This window comes from Chiloscyllium plagiosum, chromosome 1 (genome assembly GCF_004010195.1).
Source record: "Chiloscyllium plagiosum isolate BGI_BamShark_2017 chromosome 1, ASM401019v2, whole genome shotgun sequence".
In the NCBI taxonomy this organism is placed as follows: Eukaryota; Metazoa; Chordata; class Chondrichthyes; order Orectolobiformes; family Hemiscylliidae; genus Chiloscyllium; species Chiloscyllium plagiosum.
In genome coordinates this window covers 133428759-133451731 of record NC_057710.1, presented here as the reverse complement: position 1 = coordinate 133451731, position 22973 = coordinate 133428759, and the positions used below count along the sequence as shown (strand labels likewise).

General features: G+C 39.6%; 1 protein-coding gene across 28 annotated transcripts in view; it reads left to right on the top strand.

Moving 5' to 3' along the window:
• The window catches only part of ank2b (ankyrin 2b, neuronal), an 892118-nt gene that overhangs the window by 366572 nt on the left and 502573 nt on the right, over positions 1 to 22973 (top strand). Inside the window, exon 1 of one of the 28 annotated variants that reach the window (XM_043697326.1) lies at positions 11173 to 11360. The exons of the other annotated variants lie outside the window; for them this stretch is intronic. Coding sequence (XP_043553261.1) covers positions 11283 to 11360 — 78 coding nt within the window. The 5' untranslated portion in view covers positions 11173 to 11282. Of the gene's footprint in view, positions 1 to 11172; positions 11361 to 22973 lie in introns of those variants that run through there. 28 annotated transcript variants of the gene reach the window in all.

The following is a 22973-nucleotide window of genomic DNA, read 5'->3' as shown; positions in this document are numbered from 1 at the left end:
AGACCCACTGTGGTCCAGTTAAGGAAATTTTATTCCAGTCAAGGAAACTTTGGGTCACTTAACTCTTTCTACTGTGGTGTTATATGTGCGCACTATCTCTATTGCCGCCCCAAACAACAGCTATATGATTGTGATTGTCATATTACAATGGAGTGCACACTTCTTTCCTTAATTTGGCTGATTTCAGAGTGGGAAAATGGCATTAAGTAATGCACTTACATTTTCAGCTCACTACATCATGATTTCTGCTGGATGGAAGCCATGAAAATTGCAAATGTACTTTTTCTCTTTTAAAAGTGCTTTTTTTTTTATCCCCTGCATTTAATGGGTTTTAACAAAATGTTTCAGAAGCTATACTTTAAAGAAAAATTGGGCTAGTAAGACATTGATTATATGCTGAACATTATGTTGGAACATTTAACTTCCTGTTTATTTTTTATTCTTTTTTAAAAATTCATTAATGGGATGAGGGTGTCACTGGCCAAGTCAACATTTATTGACCATCCATAATTACCCAGAGGGCAGTTAAGAGTCAACCATATTGTTGTGCATCTGGAGTCACATGTAAGCCAGACTGGATAAGGATGGCAGATTCCTTCCCTGAAGGAGAGATTTTACTGAGTTCAAATGATACCACCTGCAGTGGCAGGGTTCGAACTTAGGTCCCCAGAATGTTACCCAGGTCTCTGGATTAACAGCCTAGTGATAATGCCACTCGGCCATTGCCTCCACATCATGCCCTGGTTATTTGAGTTCTGCCAACTTGGTTTTGGCCTTTAAATGGGCATTGAAACCAATTTTAAGATGCAAATAGGATACACTCTTTAAATACAACTCGTTTTTTTAGATTCCCCAACACCAAATCACCCATGGGATTTTAAAAATTACGCAGAATGTAAATCATGGTAAACGCAGAATGTTCCGATCCAGTAGCAACTTCTTGGATATTAGAGTTGGCCACGTACTGCAAGAGCTGGACAAATCCAAGCTGAGTCTGACAAAAGGCAAGAGACACATTCACAGCCAGGTCATTCCTTTCTGGCTTCTTGACGGATCTTCATAGTTCTAGTGTCAAAGTGTAAGTTTACAAAGATCAGTTTCAGTATTCAGCGTTTGCAACTTTGGTGCCCCACTTGACCCATAGATGATTTTTCAACATCAGTAACATTGTCTGACTTTCCCTCTGCATCACCTCATCTGTGAGTGAAACCCTCATTACTGCCTTTTTACATGCTACATTCAGTAAACTTAGGGTTATGCCAAAATCTGCGGTCCACTGCTGTAACTCATACCAAGTTTGGCTCCCTATTATCCCTGTGCTCACTGACCTTGTCTCATGGTCAAACAGCTCCTTGACCTTAATGTTTTGGAATTCCTCCATGGCTTCCAGTTCCCACTGTAATCTTCTCCAAGATCTGTGCACTCACCGAATTCTGACCTCGTCAACATCTGATTTTATTTGCTTCACTATTTGTTGACCTGCATTCAGCTGAATAGGTCAGGGTGAGCAACTGTTTTTTGCCTGGAATATTTTTTTAAAGTGCCTAAAACAAAACCATTTGGAGCCACAAATCCGAAATTTAATATTTCTAAATCAAATACTTCGCAAATTGCCAGGTGTCTCTGATAAAATGTACATGTTGCATTTATAAGAATTAAAATACCTGCATTGAATTATGTATCAAAAGAATATTAAATTGAAGCAGATTTATCTGTGATTTTACACTTAAAAGTTTAACTATAGTTGTCAGTAAAGTGATTGTCAAAACAATCTTAAGCATAGAATTAAAATTGGTGTTTCAGCTATTGATGATGATGATAGGCATTATGCAGCCATCAGAATAATTTCTCATCTCAGCTATATGAAAAGCAATAAACTGTAAACTTCCAAAGGTAAAGCCAGTTCATCGAACCAAAGACAGAAAACTGTGGTGTAGCTAGAACATTTGAACAGGCTTGTTTTGAACACAATGACATTGTTCTTTACACTGACCTACTAAAACTGCAAATTTCAGCATTAATGCAGTTTCCCCTTCCTGGAGGTGACAGCTAACATGCCAAGAAAGGCGAATAATTGGGTGAATTGATCATGGATAGACACTCATCTCTTTCTCACCACCTCAATAATTAAATGCTTGGTGAGAAAATCAATAGCAACATTCTGAACTTCTCATTTAACGATGAGACCCTTATGATCAATTATCAGTCAGTTAAGCATCTCACTTCACCTCCAGCTTTGAATTACCTGCCATCCCACCAGGAACGATAACAAGAAAACCAGGGCAATGTGCCCATCAGGTAGGGATTGTACTGTATTCACTCCAAATGGGAGAATTTTGAGGCAAGCATTGGGACAACAGCTTGGTGGCTGATAACCCACCTCCCTGACCTTGTTCCAACACTCCCAAACCTTATTCCCACATGACCATAAAGCCCACTGACCTCCACTCAGTCTCCGTTTCATCCCCCGGCACAGCTTCATAGCGTGGCCTCGAGCAATACTGATTGACCAGCAGCTTCAAGTGAGGTGGGACTTCAGTAGTAAGCCTCCTAATTGGATGAGAAGCTCACATTCAGCATTTTTAACCTAATTTGTGTCTATTCTGATTAGCTTTCTCATTGGTGAGGCCTGAGAGTTACTCATTTCTGCAGTCGCCCACTCTTCTACTTAGAGAACAGAGCACTGACTCTTGGCCAGGATTATCAGATTTCTATCCCCAAGTTTACTTTTCTTAATTCACTTATGTTTAGACTTGTTTTCATGTTAATGTAATTCAACTGGGAAAGATAGGAAGTTGAGTTGTTAAAGTGTGCGCATGAGTCCAGAGACTGAGTGTAAACCCTTGGCCTAGGCCCTAAGTTCTGAAATTCCCTTAAACTTTTCTGCCTTGTCACCTCCCTTCCTTCAAATTGATTTATTTGACCAATGTTTTGGCAATTGATTCTACAACGCCTTGACTGGTTAGGTGTCAAGTTTCTGCTTTGTAACAATCCAATGAAGTATCTTGAGTCAATTTATTACATTAGAAATGCCATGATGTTGTGCACCTCTGCAGTAGATCAAGATTGTGGATAATGAAGAGTAAGGAGCGTCGAGTTAAAATCAAAGAATTAGAAATGCAGAGAAAAGCACAAAGTGAATTATATAGCCCAACAGAGCAACCCATTATCCTCAAAAATTATCCAAGAGATGTGAAGTGATATTAACTCTGTAGGCATTAAAAATGATTTGCTTGGGCAACATGGGTTTTTGAATGAGAAATCATGTCTGAACTTGTTGGATTTCTTTTTCAAGATATTACTTGTAAAATTGATGAAGGAGAGGTGAAAGAGGCAGTATATGTAGATTCGTGGAAGGCTTTTGATCAAGTCCTGCTCAGGAGGCTAGTTAGAAAATTAAATCACGTGGTAGGAGATAATGTACTGGCGTGGATTGATAATTGGTTAATATTCAGAAAACAGAGTGGAGGAATAATTGGACCATTATTTTGCAGGCTGTGCCTAGTTGGGTACCACAAGGATCAGTGCTTGGTTACCAACTGTTAAAAATCTGTAACAATGATTTGGATCAAATGTAGTATTTCCAAATTTTCAGATGATACAATGCTAAATGGGAATGTGTGTTGTGAGAAAGGTGTAAAGCAGCTTCAGGAAGATTTAGACCAGCTTAGTGAATGAATATGAACATGGTAGTAGAATATAATTTAGAAAAATTAGTTTATCCACTTTGGTAGGAGAAACAGATTATTTCTTAAATGTTAAGAGATTGTAAACTGTAGATACACTAAGGCATCTTTGTCCTACTTGATGTGTCACTGAAGGTTAACATGCAGGTGCAGCAAGCTATAAGGAAGGCAAATGGAATTGTAACCCTAACACTCCTCCAAGAGAGAAAAAAAAGGTCTTTCGTACTTATGTCTCCCTTCAGACTAAGTAAGAATGATAGTTGAGTATCCTGCAATTTCATTTAATGTCCCATGGCACTTGCTAAACAATTACTTATCTTCACAAGTTGTTATATTCAGGGATGATCATTAATCATCAGCAATTTTCTTGCTTTGCAAACTGCTTCTCAAAGCTGCTAAGTGTATTTCACCAAATAGAGTTTGAAAATGAATAGATAATCTGGTTGTATATACATGGGCTGAAATTGATGCAGCTTTTTAAAAAAAAGACAACTGAAGGAAACTCCAAAATATTCACCCAATTTTTATGAAACTAATGTTACAAATCAAGTCATGCTGTACTCGAGCCAGTGTGACTCTGAAACTAAAAAATACTGGCTATAAAAACTACTGCTGCTCTGATAGTTGTCAGATTGGGTTATTTTGGTTAATGACAGACAATAAAACTGCTGGATTTTTAAAAATGTCCAATTGTTTTGCTGTTAACACCACTGATATGGTCATGCCATTTCTGAAAGAGAGCTACCACTATAAATCCAAAGCAACTACCTATTTCAAACAACAGCCTTCCTTTAGTATGGAGATTAGTCCACAATTTAAATAGTCATATTAGGCAGAATTTTAGTGGTCAGTGCATGTGATAGGGGGCTGGAAAAGTCCCTCCAGGCGCGTTTCCCGCAAACTACTATCCTCTCCATGACTTGTTAGAAATATTACAGGGGACAGATAAAGATGATGACAGACCGTCCTCACTTATGCAATGGATGTCATTCAGTCCCTAATGAATGTACACTTAAGGGGTGCTTCTTGCACAGCTGTGATTTTGTGGGTTTTGTGTGGAGGTCAGTAATGAAGGGAAGTCTGACCAGATAGTTTGCTCATAGGCAAGAAAGGGAAACTCGTTCCTTCATTCGTGGACCCCTTTCTTTCACTGGGGCTCTCCCAACCTCCAGGGTGCTCCTTCTGCCCCTGGACTTTCTTAACTATTGCCATCCCAACCCCTACTCTCACCCCACCCTGAGGGGCATTCCCTCCAGACTCTGCTACAGGACCTTCCTTACTTACATGGGCCTGGGCTCCTTGTGCCTAGAATTTGGAACGTGCCTGCAGTCTCAGCACTGAATTCTGGTTTTCGTGTTGCTACACTCAGCAATCAGACTGCTAGAGTGTTAAATGGCTGTAGGTCTGCTGACACGGGTTGTTGGAGTGTGGTGTGTTCCCTATATTTTTACTAGCTTGCGGGAAACACTGCCATCTTAAATATCAGTCCATCAGAACCAGAACAGTTCAGGGTGGATGCTGCACAATATTGAAATTAAGGTCTCGCATATGTCTCTGGACATGGTGAACTTTGACAAATATCACAGATTTTATGCCTTCCAAGTTTTGACTTGTTCTTCCCTGATCTATAGCTAGCTAACCAGCTGTCCTTGTGGAAATATTAAAACCTCGAAGAAATCTATTTAACTACAACACTGCAATAAACAATTTGATGATTCTTGTACGTGCTTGCGTCTGTATATCAGGTCCTCTCTGTTTCTTTGTGAGCAGTGTTTTTTTTTTTCTCCCTCTATTTAGCCGTCTTGGAATCCCACAGGATTCTGTTCAGTCAGATTGACTCCAGCAGGGAGTCCAGTTGCCATAGTAACAGCCATGCAGCATCTGACACAACACTGTAATTACAAGGTACCTGGGAGCCATGTGTGTACGTGCATCCTTGCCACTTTGTGGCATCTCTGTCAAGTCATTGTTTACATCAGGGCGGCTTTGTATTATCCTAGTCTGGTTGAAGGCAGCCAGCTGCATCAGTACGGTGGAGCCCTGGGTAACCAGTGAAGAAGAAGGGAAATCTCAACAGACCATCACTGCAGTCTCATTGGTGACTTTTATACTAATTAACAAGCCATCCATTTGGAAGAACGGCAATAAAAATGACAGAGTGCCAGATGCCAGTAAGTAGGTTAAATGCAAATTATTTATTTTTTTTTGAAACTGAATTAAAGAAATTTGTACTTTTGGTCTGCTCAGAATTAAATAAGGATTTCAGTATGAGAGTTACCAGCAACAGTTGTGTGGTCATTGGAGCGGACAAGAAGTACTTCTCAGCTGCTTTGTTAGATCCAATAAAACAAATAAAACTAGAGTCAAAACAGAGTTAAATTTCTGAGCATAAATAACAATAGAAATGTATTGAAAATTCACAAACTTTACCAACTCAGCCACAGGATGGCGAGCACCCAGTCAGTGATGATGATGTTCTAATTGCCAAAACATCTGTAACTGGCATTGGGCTCCCTTTTAATTAAGTTACCTGGAGAGGCACTGCTAAGGAGAGGCAGCCACTGCAGGATGATTTTACTTGGGCAGACTGCCAGTGGAGGAATGCCCAGCACAAGAGCTACTCTCAAACTAATTTCTCTTCTATTCATTCAGAAAAGCACCCGAGAACCTCAGCCTCTTAGACCGAAGTGTAGGAATCCTTCCAATGGATGACATTATTTCACTTGACTTCAGCCAGTCAAACTGCTTGGATGTTTTCTTTTGATTTTGTCTCCCTTTTCCCTTTTGTTTGCCCTCACCTGAAAGTGGTTACTTGCACTGAGAGCTGATGCACATGTGCCAGTAACCTCACAGCATATGATCCGAGTGGACTTTCTGTGTGTGTGTGTGTGTGCTGTGACAATAAGTGAGTGCAATCTATTCCATCCTGGGGACATTGCAGCCAAACCTGACCCATTCCTTCCCACCGAATAGGCAGACCTTTTGGTCAGAGTCACTGAACAAGGATCAGGAGTGGGTCTTCTACATGAGCTCCCTTCTCTCCACTTTGAAGCTATGTTTTTTTTTAGGATATTTCATTTCCACCATTTTTCACCACAAAGATAAAAATGATGATGGTTTCTGGAGGATTCTTTTAAATCTTATTCTGAAAAATAACTTTTGCTGATGTAGATGTGATTGATGTACAATTGCAACTTTTTGTCATGAGCAGTCTCCGGGTGAGCTGCTTCAAGGTTTGAGAAGGTAAACAGACTGCCTGATGTGGCATTGAATCATGCAGACCAAGGAGCCAACACAGTTGATCCCTTGTCTGTGCCAAGTTAAATGACCATAGTCAGTAGGATTTCATTCTTGACCATCATGAGCTGACTGCTACTGGAAACTATCCTGAGTGAGACATCAGATGTATACTGACTGTGATGGTTCCTGTGATCCAATAGCTTATGAAAGTCATGTGTACTGCCAATTGAGTAAATCCTATAGAGCTGATACAATCTACTCAACAGGACTGTAATGAGTAAAATTACAATGATATAGGTGTTGTGGTGCTGAAAGAAACACAGAATGCTGGATAAACTCAACAGGTCTGGCAGCATCTGTGGAGAGAGAAGCAGAGTTAATGTTTTGAGTCTGGTTGACTCTCTTCAGAACTGGATTGAACAAGCGTCCTATCTGAAAAATCATACTGGACTTGAGACATTAACTCTATTTCTCTCTTCACAGATGGTGCCAGATCTGCTGAGTTTCTCCAGGACTCCAGTGAAAGTTAGTACCTTTTGGTGATGAAGAAACAAAGGACCAATTTGGGTGGGGGGGCAAATAAGACAACATATACTGATCTATTAATCTGATTTTATACAAAATTAGGAAGACACAGCAGGTCTGGCAGTTTCTATTGAGAGAGAAAAACAGAGTTAACGGGCTGAATTTTCCTATCTTTTGGCAGTGTGATTTTCAGTGCGATTCAGGCAGCTGCTCCTGAAGTTCCATTTTCATTTGCACAATCATTGGCACTTCAGCATATGACTTACATAACTAGCCTCTTCTGCTCATGCAATTATATGGCCGGAGAGACAAATACTTGACTTTGCAACATTCATGATGCTGGCACATGTAAAAGCCACCTGAAGACACACAGGTGGCATGGGTGAAATAAATGTGTGTTCACTTACACCCTTAAGATCTAGCTTCTTTGTAGCAGTCAGGTCTGGTTTAGTTACACACATATGGGAGATGAACATTCCCTTCATATATCAAAAGGGATGGAAAATGTTGTCTTGGCCAAGCATTGTTTATTCTTCACAACAACTAACTTCTTGAATGCAGATAGCATCAGAAATCAGGGATCCTTGCACCTTCACCCTGATGACTGCAGTTGAGATGTTGCTGTTTAATGTGGACTATGTTCAGGTGAAAAGCAATGCTCAGGATTTATGGAAGGGCTGGCCCTGTGGAAGCGAAAGCATGCATTCTTGGAGGCAAAGTTTAATTCTGTGTCTTTTCCAGGAATGCACTGACATTCAAAGTTGGGATTTGTGCCATGGGAAGTTCACATCTCCATGCTCTCTCATATTATAGGGTACCAAAGAAGCTATACGAAGCATTGCTTCTGTTGGGTTAAACCTTGTCTGAAAGGATTCTCAAGCATTTCAGAGCATCTATCTATCTGCATGCACTCTGAAACATTGAAGGCTAACTGATGATGGAAAGGTAAAAAGGTGGTACTGCAGGATTACTTATTATTTGCTGCCTGTCATGAAACACGACACTCAGATACCACATGTTGGCTGAAGCCTTAAAAGCGCCCTAACTGTAGCAGCAGGCAATGTTAGTGCACTGTCTCATTGACTACTTGTTTTTATCCCAGACTGTGAGGAGAACCATTAAGATGGTATCATCCAAAGAAAAGTACTGATACTAATATGGGTAAGTTCAAGTAGTGCAAAAATACCTAGCCCCACATATGTAATGTATTGACTAAGGCTACTTGCCATGTAACCGGAAGTTACGTAGTTAGGGGAAAAATGTCCAATCCACCTCATTAAAACCTAAAATGTAGGTTTTAGAGAGCGGATTCTTTTTTTCTCTATATGGTCAGTCACACGTGATAATGCACAGCTCTATCCTGGTCCCTTAAATGTCCTGACTGGTCAGTCTCCTGATCACCCTCATTTTTATTTCCCCAATTCCTATGCATACAGGAGATTCCCATTTGTCAGCTTTAATTGAGCAAGGCTCATCCTTTTTGGTCCCTACTAGAGCAGTCCAGGTGTCAATATCTAATCTTAGGAGGCCGATGGTATGTTCCATGTGGCCCTGTTGAAAACATTGCATCTTCTTTTCATGTCAGTCTTAGTATTTCATAGAAGTGTGATCAGACATGTCCGGAAGAGTTAAACTTTGTTTCCCAGCAGCTATTTCTGTATGGCCGAAGGACCTTAGAATGAGGCAGGTGTTGGAGAATTCACTAATAACTCAGTCAGAGCAGTTCCCAGGATATTTGACACACACCTCCAAAATCTTGAGTCGATGTTCTCAGGTAAACTGGACATTGATGGAGTGGAAATATTTGTAGTTAACAAGCTTTTGTAGGTTGCTGCTGAGCACTTGGGGCACTTGGAGCACTCTCAAAGCAGCAAGGTAACACCCTGCACCTTGGGGGAGCCAACTACGTTGAAGACTCCTGAGCTTGATGACTTTCCTCCTCATGGGGAAGGATATAAACTGCTGTAATCTGAAGAAAATGGAATTGGTGACAACTCTGGTGCATTTGTTGGTTGAAGACTGGACCCCAGTTACTTCTTGGAATGAGTCAGTGTCATAAACATTCATGCTGTTGTAACTTCAGCACACGGATGAGATGACCACCCATTCATTTTAAGTGTGTGATTTGCCCCAGCAGATGTCACAGTTCAGAGATGGTGGCCAAGTGTATATTTTGTCTCAACTTGCACTGTATATCCAAGAGCTGTAGATAATGACAGCAGGACAGATAGATTCAGAGTCTGGTCATTCTCCTACTCCTCTTTGCAGAAACTTTACCTGCTGCCTCTCCCCATTGAGGCATTTTGGAAGCTGCTGAAGGTTACTGTTCTAAATGCCGTCTTCTTCGGTGCTTATATCTGATTTGTAATAGTCACTAGGAAGCCATCCAAGCACTGGTTTCATGTCAGATGCATGAGCTGATATACTGTTCATATCTGACACTCCCCATAGACTATCAGTACTCACACAGTGCTACATCATGCCTTGGTATGAAGCTTTGAACCATATAACCTTATCTAAATGTAGGTAGTGGATCCAAAGTAGAAATGCCACAATGGATGAATGTACCCACTATAATAGCAATCCCTCCCAAAAAGGCACGCCTGAGACTCTCTTTATGTTGCTATTCCTGATGACCTTTCAGCCGCCCCCAACTCTTTTCCACTTAGCTTCTTTATTTCACTCTAATATTCCTAATTTACCACTGAGCCCGTAATGTTAATTGCTTTCCTGTTATTGGCCATAAACTGTCATTGTATAGTAGTCCAAAAAAATGATTTGTCCACCTCCACAACCTCCTGCCCTGTCCTGTGTTCTCGATGATCCAAATGTATTATTTTGAATTGTCTCCTTTCATTATAGTCATTCTTTCTGTGACCCAGTCCAATGAAACACATCCCCTTATTTGAACTTCCAACTTTCCCAGGACCCCATGGGCACTGTCTGAAAAGACACCTGTCATTTATTGCCAACATCGTTATGATTGAATGTGCCCTACACTGACCTCATAGCACAGCTCTGAGAATGGCATGTTTCACTGGAGCAATGTCACCATGGCACCCTGACTCGTGTACCTGAAACCCCTGAACTGGTTGCACTTGACCTGCAAGAACTGACAATGGTCTAATCCCTTGATTGGAAGGACACAGATTCCCAGATTCTGGTCAGATCTGAGCATCTGCCTGACAGTAACTAACCCTCTGCACTGAGGCTGGACTTGCCATTTAACCCTAAGGAAAAGTAGGAAATCTATTTCTTGGATATCAGCTGTATTTTCTTAATTTTCTCACCATTGCTAAAACCATGTGAGGCAGTGAAAAATTCTTCTGAGTCTTTCAAGACCAGTATAACACCTTTTTGAAACATTAATTGTATTTTCCTCTTTGCAGATACTGCCAGATCTGCCGGGTTTCTTTAGCCCTTTCTGTTTTTATTTTGGATCTTCAGTGTCTACATTATTTTCCTTTTGTGCTGATTCAATGGTTGTGCTGCTCTCCATACTGAGTATAAAAACAATGGAATTATTCTGGGTGCATTTAACAAGCAGGAAGCGACAGATGCAATGTAGTAGCCTAAATGTTCTTTGTAATTCTTTCTGCTTAAATTGCCAGACTGATTATAACTCATTAAATAAAGTTCAACAGCACGTTTTAGATAACCTTTGTTACTACAGCTTCCAAGGAGACGTCATCATGCTTGCCCACCCAACTCCTCCTCCTTCCTCCCCTCCTTCCAGCGAGTGACAACACACTCTGTCTGTCTGGTGTGAGCAGACAAGAGATTTTGATGGGAGTGCAGTGTTTTTCCAAAAAAAAAAACAAGTAGAAAACAATGAGTGATGAAGCCCAGAAAAATGATGTTGGAGATAAGTGCAATGGCAACAGTCAGAAGCGAAAGAGACCTAAAAAGGTAAGACTGGAAATTACTGTTACGAGTAAGGTTTGGAGAAGGATGCTAGAGATCTGCTCCCTTAGAGACCAGGCAGGCGTTTCAGTTCATCATTATATATGTGTGTGTTTCATTCTGTGAGCAGAGAAGCTACTAGAAATGTGTTGATAAGATAATTGAGCTGATAGTGATCACAGAATTGCTTCAGAAAATTTGACTTAAATCACTGCACTTAGATCAAATTGTATTTCTGATGGTGATAGTGATTTCTTGTATGTGGTGAATAGAAATGTTACTTAGGTGTGTCAGTATAATGTGAATTGTAAAATGCTTTGGAGGAGAATTGGGAAATTTGTTTTTATTTGAATAAATGCAAGAGATTAAAACTGCTGTCTTCTGAAATGAGATTTCTTTGTAAAAAAAAAAACAGCTTTGTATATAAATATATTTTGTTGTAAATCAAAAAAAAATGAAAGGATGAATCAGCCAGTACTATTCTGACATCTTAAAATCAAATTGAAACAATGGAGGGTCTTAAATTAATCCTAGAAGACATCAAATAAACTTGGATATTGGTCCGAGATTCTAAAGCTGTTTACCATTCAACTGTTCCCCAGCACTGATAGAAACAAATAAGTTAGCAGTGGCAGCTCAAAATGTATCTTGTATGCCATTCAATACAATGTTTACACTTCAGTTATTTTGCAGGCAGCACACTATTTTTTCAGAACTGCACCTTTTAAAACTCTGTTTTCTCAATTTGCATAGTCTCTGTGGAAGTCAATAATAAAAGATGGCATTGATAGATTTCAGGAAAATATCTTTCATTGCAGGCTGCTGTTTGAGCTTGAGCAAAATTTATCTATCAAATACATCATGGTCAATATCTTTTATGCCATTTAAGAAAGATGTACACATGCATGGCGTGATTAAAGGACAGAAGGTGGCATTATCTCAACAATACACTAATACTGTGACCATGTGATAACCCTTCAAATACCATAATTTAATCTGTGGTGACAAGCATAAGAAATTTACTGTAGCTTTGTTGAAGCCAGACTTGTTTCCTTTTATTTTGGTAGACAATGCCATGAGAAAAATAGAGATTTCAGTTGTTTATTTTTATACTAATTACTTTTAGGGTTGTATCAACAAGGATTTTATTTTTGCTGTTATGGCATCTTCAGAATTCTGTCTGTCTCTGTGTTTCATATTCCCCAATTCTGAACCCCCAGAAATCCAGCAACACAGTGATACAAAGCAGTTGGATGTTTACTTTCTAAGTCAGTGGTCAAGTATTACTCTTGTAACTAAAATAACTGTTTGACCATCAAGTGTGATGATCCTCATTAATTCTTACTCTGCTGTTAATAAAGACAGCCCCACCCAGGGATCACCAATACAAATCTGGCTCATCCCTGTAGCTTTGGCGCTCATATGTAAAATTATTGTGAATATTGAGACTTCCAACAAATAAAGCAATCAAACAGCGCTGAGGAAATGTGCTCTCTGCAGGTCCACACTGCTGGTCACATTGGGGAGGTAGTGACTGGGGAAAAGGAGCTTTTTCTTTCACATTTTTGGAAAATAAGCATACCAGATCTAAGTGGAAAATCATGAATTGAAGGCCAAACAGCATAAAATATTCAATGACATTTACTGGTTAACCCAAAGGAATTCCAGACTATAGAGTTACTGTTCTGTAAAGAGAAATTATGACTTCATTCGATTAGACAAAGACACAGACCATGTATTTATCTCCATTTAAGATATTTGTAAAATGTTAACTAAATGGAAAACATTTGCCTTTTTTGTTTTATCTCATGTTTTGAATAAAAATATGAATTGCAATTTGGAACAGGTTAAGAGAATAGGAGATTGGGATGTCTCTAGAGTGTTTCAAGGATGAGCATCAAGTCAAGTGCAAAATGTTATGCCAGATTTTAAGCCTTAAGGTGCTTTGTCACGTGTTGTTTTTTTCTACTAACTATATAGGTTTACTATTTATTGAACATGTTACAGATTGGATTGAATCTTCCAAAGGCAAAACTTTGTTAGATGGCAATAACCAAACCATTTCAGGCATAATGGCTAGCATTCATAGGGTTGGTTTTCATGTTTTTAGATTAGATTACTTACAGTGTGGAAACAGGCCCTTTGGCCCAACAAGTCCACACCGACCCGCCGAAGCGCAAGCCACCTAATTACCCTACATTTACCCCTTTACCTAACACTACGGGCAATTTAGCATGGCCAATTCACCTGACCTGCACATCTTTGGAGTGTGGGAGGAAACCGGAGCACCCGGAAGAAAGCCACGTAGACACAGGGAGAATGTGCAAACTCCACACAGTCAGTCGCCTGAGTCGGGAATTGAACCCGGGTCTCTGGCGCTGTGAGGCAGCAGTGCTAACCACTGTGCCACCGTGCCGTCCTAAATTGCCTGTAGTGTTAAGTGAAGGGGTAAATGTAGAGGAATGGGTCTGGGTGGGTTGCTCTTTGGAGGGACGGTGTGGACTTGTTGGGCTGAAGGGTCTGTTTCCACACTGTTTTGTCATGTGTTATTGTTACTGCTGCATTTTATGATGTGCACTTCCTCCCAGTAATGGAAATTTGTATCTCTCCTTAGTTTTACATGAAGGGCAAAATATGAATATACTTTAAGTATCCAAATATATTGAACATTGAAGAGAAAATTAAAACATGAACTGCTGATCACGATCAAAACTGATGTGATAGTTTGCTTTTGAAGGTGGTGACATTGTTCATTCTCAAATTGGCTCTTGTTAAGTGCAAATGTTATGCTTTAGGTGTGGCTTTTGCCATATTACTGCATTTATGTAAACCTCTCGAATAATCTGCTGGATTCTTCGTAAATGTTTCAGATGGCAAAACGCTTCTATTATTAAAATAGCTCTAGGTTGTTTTGGAAAAGGTGATATTGCATACAATGTGTGTTGTAGCAGTGATGAGAGAAGCACGGAAAGTAGGACTACAAGAGCAAAATACTGTGGATGTTGGAAAAACTCAGCAGGTCTGGTAGTATTTGTGGATCTCTAAAGTTTTTTTGAGCACTTTCTGTTTTTATGTAAGCAGGAATATGATGTTTTGTGTTCCACTTGAGGTACTGTTAAAGTTGAGATTAAATTTCTCCAAAAGCAATGTGCATTATTATTGGCTCTCCAGACTTACACTAAGTACTTACACTAAGTTTAGATTAGATTACTTACAGTGTGGAAACAGGCCCTTCGGCCCAACAAGTCCACACCGACCCGCCGAAGCGTAACCCACCCATACCCCTACATTTACCCCTTTACCTAACACTACGGGCAATTTAGCATGGCCAATTCACCTGACTTGCACATCTTTGGACTGTGGGAGGAAACCGGAGCCCCCGGAGGAAACCCACGCAGACACGGGGAGAACGTGCAAACTCCACACAGTCAGTCGCCTGAGTCGGGAATTGAACCCGGGTCTCTGGCGCTGCGAGGCAGCAGTGCTAACCACTGTGCCACCGTGCCGCCCACAATGTAATCTAAAAATCTAAGTACTGACTTACACTAAGTACTGCCATTTGATCTAATAATGAAAACAAACTCTGTTAACTATTCCTTCTATAATAAAAGCAAAATACTGCAGATGCTAAAAATCTGAATTAAACACAGAATGCTGGAGATTTTGGCATGTCTGATTGCATCGGGGTTGGGGGGGAGGTGTGGAGAAGAGAGTGAGAGTGTTAATATTTTGAGTCTGGTATGACTTTACAAACCTGGCATATTGGATTCAGTTACTTCTGTTTCTCTCTCCACAGATACTGCTGGACCAACTGAATTTCACAGCATTCTGTGTGTTATATTACATTTCATTACTTACAGTGTGGAAACAGACTCTTCAGCCCAACAAGTCCACACGTCCCTCCAAAGAGCAACCCACCCAGACCCATTCCTCTACATTTACCCCTTCACTTAACACTACAGGCAATTTAGCATGGCCAATTCACCTAACCTGCACATCTTTGGACTGTGGGATGAAACCGGAGCACCCGGAGGAAACCCACGCAGACACTGGGAGAGTGCGCAAACTCCACACAGACAGTTGCCCAAGGCGGAAATTGAACCCCGGTCTCTAGCACTGTGAGGCAGCAGTGCTAACCACTGTGCTGCCATGCACCCCTATCTATGTGGATTGATTAGGAAGAGTCAGCACAAATTTTTAAAAGGGAAATTGTGTTTAACTAACTAGCTGATATTTTATGAAGAGGTAACAGGAACAGTTGGTCAGGGTAACACTGATATAGCATATGTGGATTTCCCGAAGGTGTTTGATGCTGTGCCACTCAGTGGACTTGCGAGAAAAGGTATGGGTCTTGGAAGAAAAGAGGGAGTAATATCATAGATATGAAACTGGCTGAATGATAGGAAAGCAAATAATGATGAATGGATATTTTTTGGGTTGGAGGAGGATTATAATAGAGTTTTCCAGAGGTCAGTATTGGGAGCCTGCCTTTTCCTGATCTATGTTAATGAGCCAAATCTTGATGCAGAGGACAAGGTGAAATGTCACACTTGGTCAGGTGAAGGGGCATCATCGAAAGCTTGTGATTTCAAATAACCTGGGCTATAACCTGGTGTTGTGTGACTTTTGACCTTGTCCACTCTAGTCCAACACCAGCATCTCCACATCTTGATATGGAGGAGATAATTTCAAAGTTTGCAGATGACACTAAACTTGAAGGAATTGTAACTGTGAAAAGCCATGATGTGGAGGTGTTGGTGTTGGACTGGGGTGGACAAAATTAAAAATCATATCGATAGTCCAACCAGTTTATTTGGAAGTACTAGTTTTTGGAGTGCTGCTCCTTCATCAGGTAGCTGTGATTTTTAACTGTGAGGAAGACATTGTTGAACTTCCAAAAAGGACATTGACAAGTTGGTGAGTAGCAGAAAAATGGTAGATGAAGCTCAGTGCAGAGAAGTGTGTGGTGATGCACTTGTAGCAGAAGAACATTGAAAGGCAATATAAAATAAGGGGTTCAATTCTAAAAGGGATGCAGGAACAGAGGGACCTTGGTGTGCACAGTCCATTAAAGGTGGCAGAATGGGTGGAGAGGCCAGTTAATAAAACATAGTATTCTCAACTTTATCAATGGGTCATAGACTTCAAGAGCACGAGGTTATGTTGAACTTCTGCACGACACTTGTTCGGCCTCATCTGAAGTATTATGTACAATTATAGATGCCACAATATAGTATAGATGTCTGTGCACAAGACAGAGTGCAGAGCCCATTTACGAGAATAATTCTGTGTATGAAAACCTTCAGCTTTGAGGATAGAATTAATAAGTTGGGACTGTAGTCCTTGGAGAGAAGAAGGCTGAGATGAGATTTGCATATGTATTGCACTGTCTAAAAAATGGTGGAAACAGTTTCAATTGAGGCATTCAAGAGAACTTGTTTGCATAGAAATGGTGTGAAGGGATATGGGAAAAAGGCAGGAGGTTTGTACTAGATAATAGAACTGGGAAAGGCACAATGGGCTGAAGAGCCTTTTTCTACGCTGTAACAATTCCCCGACTCTGTGGACAACTATATTTTGGGCTGATGTATTCAATTATCCCATTTATTCATAATTTGTTTTGGATTACATTTGTCGTCTTTTCAACTCTTATTGGAATGAAAATTATTTTTGTGTTCTCCACCATGGTACTCAGGAACTTCTCAGTCTTCTTTGCAGTGGTGCACTGTGTTGTATTTAGATAAAACACAAGAACCTAGTTGCCTCATATAGGAATTGGTTTCTGACAATCTCTTTCAAATAGAAGATGGCAATACCTTAATCTGCCAACATCTGTATTGTGGCTGATGTGAGCATTCACTGTTAGTGATATCCAAACCAGAACACAGAAGTCTTTTTGTCTCTCTTTTGTTTTTAGGAATAGAATTGAAATTTGAAAATGTAAGTACCTAAGCATTGAGATTCTACTGATCAACAACAAATGGCTGAGTTGGATTTCTTATTGCTCCAGATAAACATGAAATTTGATAACCTCTATCAATAGTGTTTGTCACAGTAAACAGCATTTCTCATCCTGAAAATATTATTGTTAATGATAAAAAAAACTTGAAGTGTTAAACTGTACAGCTTGGTCAATTGGTTTTTCTAAAAAAAATTCAGGGATGAAAAAAGGCTACTTAATTGGTTCTTGAAGCTCATCTAATACATTTCTGTCACAATGCAACATCTAATTTTACTTTGAAAAATAATCCTCGTTTTTCTAACTCTGATCAGTAAATTATTCAATGTAAGGCTGCTTTTATTTTCTCCCGGATTAAGCAGGATTTTCCTTCATTTCTTGGGTGGGGTGGGGGAGGGGATACTTGCTGACCTTTGGGTTTGTCAGGGTTTTAATGGCTGAGAGTGGAGAGAGGATATGGTGTGGTGCACTGGACAATTATGGAGATGAGGCAATAAAGGCAAAAAATTGTACCAGGACCCGAGCAATCTGAAGCCTTACCCAATAGTGTTCCTTCGAATTTTCCACAATGTCAAAAGCATAGAAACCAGCAGACGGATTCAATTAGAGGAGTAATGACAATTTAACAATGGTTTACATTTTCAGTGACTTCAGTTTCACTCATTGTTAGTAACTGGGGAAAAAAAATTTAATGGCAAAAAATAGTCAGTTGAATTGGTGGAAGGATCAGCTGTGAAATGAAGACTTCTTTGTAGCTCTTTGTAGTATTCGCAGTGTCACCAACATAGTTTTGATTTGCATTACTGTCTGCCTCTTTAAAGGGCTGCAGACAATGTAAAGGGTCCAGTTACAAAGCAAACATTGCCACAGGCGCAGAAAATTTTGATTCTAATATTTTCCTGAAAGATACAGAAAAAATTGTTTTAAATCCATCATTTCGGAAATATCTGTTGATAGAAAAATGTTGTACTGTGCTAATTTGTAGTTAATGAATTAATAATATTTCATTTGGTGTTTGTCGATTGGTCAATTTAAGTTCAGTATATATAATTTGGAGCAGAACCTCATTTTCAAAGCTAGCGATATAAACTTTGGTTTAATGTGGCTGCTACATTACAATTGTTAGCCTTCATCCTCCATTTACAAACTGGTGGGAGATTGGATATACGTTATGACATTTCCGTAACTCAAACCTGCCATAACTATAGGATTCTGCGCACAGTTTTTTTTTTAAGAAACTTAGTAGCTCTTTTAAAGAGCTGGCACAGGCACATGGACTGAATTGCTTCATTTAGTGCTGTTTTTTTAAAAAAACTCTAACTTAGTTATTGTTGCTGATTGTATTGTCTTTTAATGTAACAAGTGATTTAATAGAAAAGCAAGGTCAGAGTTCAATTATTGACAACACAACTGGTTGTCTTTCAATTGCATGCTTGGCATTCATCTCGGCCAGGGGTGGGGAACCTGCGGCCTTCTAGGCCACTGTGTGTGGCCTTTTGAATGAATCCAAATTTTGCAGAACAAATCTTTTATTTTTTATTAATATGTTTCTTTCATCCTTTATTATTTTTATTTTAATCTTAAAATGAATGTATTTAAAATACCAGAGAGTAAAAGAAAATTCAACGAAATAATCCTCAGACTGACTGCCACAATTTAAAAAAAAATGTGAATTTTGAGGAATATATAATTGAAGTTTCTTGGATGCGGCCTTATTAGGTTATAACTAACATAATGCAAACTTCCAATGTGAAAAGGTTCCCACCTCTGATCTAGGCATATTATATAAATAAAAATCTACATCCTGTTTGGATGAATTGTATGAATTGTTCATCATTATATCAAATTGTAAACAATATTCCTGCCAAAATTGACTTTCAACTTTAGAACATCCAATTTTCAGCTATCCCTTGATTCGAGGATGCTATCTATACTTTTGTGAGCTTCTGCCATGAGTCTTTCTGTAGCTGAACCAGCTGTCTCTCTTCTTGACCTACAGATCTCCAGGCACATGGGCAGGAGGTTCTGTGACAGAGTGAGGTCCAGATTGTGGAATTGCTTCCTTTTCTTTCCTTGTTTGCCATCAGTCTGCCTCATTATCTAGCCATGATACAGCTTGATGGACAAGTTGTTGTCAGTTTAATGGATTGGTATCAAGCTCCACACTGTTATTAATGCCAATGCTGCTGTGCTTCAAGGACAAATGCTTCAAAGAAAAGTCTTTTGAAGCATTTTCTTTATCTTCCCCTACACACTAACCATTGGGAGCCTCATACTTTACTGAATCAAGTGCTTTGGTCAGGTCAATGAATGAACTGAAGAGTTTCTGCTGTTTTCAACAATTTCCATTGGTCTGTCTGGTAACAAAGACCATCTTGGGAGGTCTAAAACCACACTATAACTATGGGAGGATTTAATCAGCCACAGGAAGTAGACAGTTCAGATGAATGTATTGTTATTTGCCCAGCTATACACAACATGAAAATATTTTAATCACTTCCACAGTAATTATCTTCCTTCTTGAAGATAGCTACAGTTAAAACATTGCTGAATTTGAGGGTCGGGGAGAGTTCGGTTTCTTCCAGAATCTGAAGGATGAGTTCACGGAGCATTGATATGGGCAAATGCCCACCAACCTTGAATACTTCAGCTAGAAAATTATCAGGCATTGTTATTTTTCATCAGTTTAATTGTGGTTGGCACTAATGGTGATTCTTCTGGGATTTCACCCTGGGGTACTGGCGGATAGTCTTGGATAGCATCAGCTCTCAATGTGGATTTATGAGTGAGGGGTTGAGAGATATTCTTTTCGGTGTTGCAAGATAGCATTGTCATTTTTAAGAAGAGAGACCACATCCTTTGAGCTGAGGGTGATTTGACCATTGCCTATAGATGGCTTCATATATCATGATGGTCAGTCTCCTGTTGGATTCCTCAAGCTTTCTCTTTACACCATTGGTCCACTATCCTCCCAATTGGTCTTTGGGTGCCAGCCTTCAGCTGTTGGAATGCTAAAGCCTAGACTTGACCTTGGATTGTTCTATCAGGCAATGAAGGCTGTTCATTTATGTTCCAAGATGACACACATTTCTGCATCACTTTAGTTAAACCAATTCTGCATTTTGTTGGACTGCTTTAAGGTTGAGTTATTGATCATCTTCCTGTTTGACTTCTGTTTCTTGTGATATCTTGATGCTGGTTTGATTTTCATCACCCATCTGTACAGAGGCTGTTAGATGCTCACAATATCAGTTGATGCAGGGATTATTTAGATCTTTGTTTAAATCAGTGAGGCAATCCAGGAGGTGCCAGTAATTTGATGTAGGATACCTCCATGTGGTTTTGTATTTATCCTTCTGATGGAGCAAAAGTTATATTGAGACCATGCTGAGAACACTAATCCATCAAGTATATTGGCTTTTTCCCACACTGTTTATCCCAGTGGTTCCTCTCCAGACGTCAAATTCAGGACTGACTATGGCATTAAAGTTCCCGAGAAGAATGGTATTTTCTTCTTGCGAGATGACAATGAAGACTACTTCAATGTCAGAAAAGAGCGGTTGTTTAAGTAGGGCTCCATCCCAAGGAAAAGTCACTGGGAATTGGTTAGAGTCATATCTGCCAAAATAATAAAATGGTTGTGATTGTTGGAGGTCAGTCATCTCAGCTCGAGGGCATCTATGTAGGAGTTCATGTTCTCTGCAGCAGTTGAAGATGGTTACACATCAATGACCTTCTCTGCATCATAAGATCAGAAATACAGTGTTCAATGGTGATTGCACAACATCGGGCAACATTCATGAGTCTGTGGATTGTAAAGACCATTTTTTTTTATTTTTGTGTGATTTTGATCATGGATTGAAATGGGACAAGGACTGTTGTAAAAATGAAAAACATTTGAAGGATCGTTACACTTTTTAAAAGCAAGTAACTGGACCCTCGTAAGAACTGTATATGCAGCTTGTTCAAGCAGTAGTGGAAGCCTAGTTTACAGATGAGCTGGAGTCATGAGGTTATATGAATAATGCTATGGATGGAAACAAATAGCTGGTTACCAATACACAGACCAGTTATTAATGACAAAATGCCTTCTGTCTGCAAACAACTATGTGATTGACTCCCAGGTAGATAAATAGCTTGGGCTGTGAATGTTTTGGTAGAAAGTTTGACCTCTGGAAGATAAGGAGCTGTTTTGGTTCTGTAGTAAAAGGCATCTCAAGCCAGAAGATGCACAGTTTATTTCCCCTTTGCTGTTTCTGTAGGCTGTGACTTTAAAGTGATAAGTGTAAGGCATTTATAAGTGTGAACCAGTCATCCTTTGCTTCCTGCAAACAAGTGAAAGCCTCTGCAGAAGGAGCATCAAGCAACAGTAGCAGCACATCCAAACAAACCAGAAGGACCATCTTAGCGGACCATTGAACTGCCCTCCCAATCTTTTCCTTCACCCATAAATTCCTTGTTGTCTTTCCTGTGCATGTGTACATGTGTTTATATGTGTGCAGAAGTATAAAGGGGTTAGCGTTTTAACAAGTGGAGTTAGATGTCAATGGTTCATAATTGTTCATCTGTAGCTAAAATGATTTATTTTTTATAAATAGTCATTCTTGTTAACTACAGAAACCTGGTCCATGCTGAGTCTAAAAGACCAGTAAACCAGGGCATTCTGCATACTTCTTAAAATCTTTGACTTTTGTGCCAACTCTGGGGATACTGGGACATAACCAAGATACAGAGGCAGCCTTTATCAAATGCAACAGGGCCTGGATAATGTCCAGGTTTGAGTTGACAAGTGGCAAGTAACATTCATACCACACAAATGCCAGGAAATGTCAATCTACAACAAGAAGGACTCTAATCATGATCCTCTGACATTCAATAGCATTGCCATCACTGAACCCCCAACTACCAAAATCCTGCGGGTGTTGCCATTGACCAGAAAGTGAACTGGACTAGCCATATAAATATTGTGACTACAAGAGCAGGTCAGAGGCCAGGAATCCTACAGCATTCAACTCACCATCTAAATCTCAAAAGTATGTCCACTACCTACAAGCACAATTCAGAAGTATACTCTGTATTTGCCTGGATGAGTGCAACTTCGATAACATTCTAGCAATTTGACACCATCCAGGACAAAGCATCTGCTTGATTGGTATGATGTCCATTGCAAAAGATATGCAATTGGATTTCCAGCCTGAAAGCAGGATGCTGACTTGATGATACAATTGATTCCTGTAAGTGAGTCACAAACTGAGATAAAGTCACCTTAAATTATTAATGATGGTTGTCATTAGTGCATCTGGAAAGAACCGAACCAGATGCACACTTACACCAGAAGGTAAATTATATGTTTGAATTGTAGATATCCTATTAATTGCAGAAAGGCTTTGTTTACAACATTTCATGCTTTGTTCAGAGTTCTTATAAACTGAAGAGACAGATTTCTAATTTATGTATCTCTAAGCACCACAATTACCCATTTGGTTATTCAATCTGAAATGGAACAGCAGAAAATGCTGAAGCTGCTTTTTACTTTCACGAAAAAAAAGCTACATTTCTCAAACATGAGAAACCAGTTTCCTCTTTATTATGCACTGGATATCAAAAGAAGAAATATATTTTATCAACTTTTTTTTAACCACTCATGATTATTATAAATT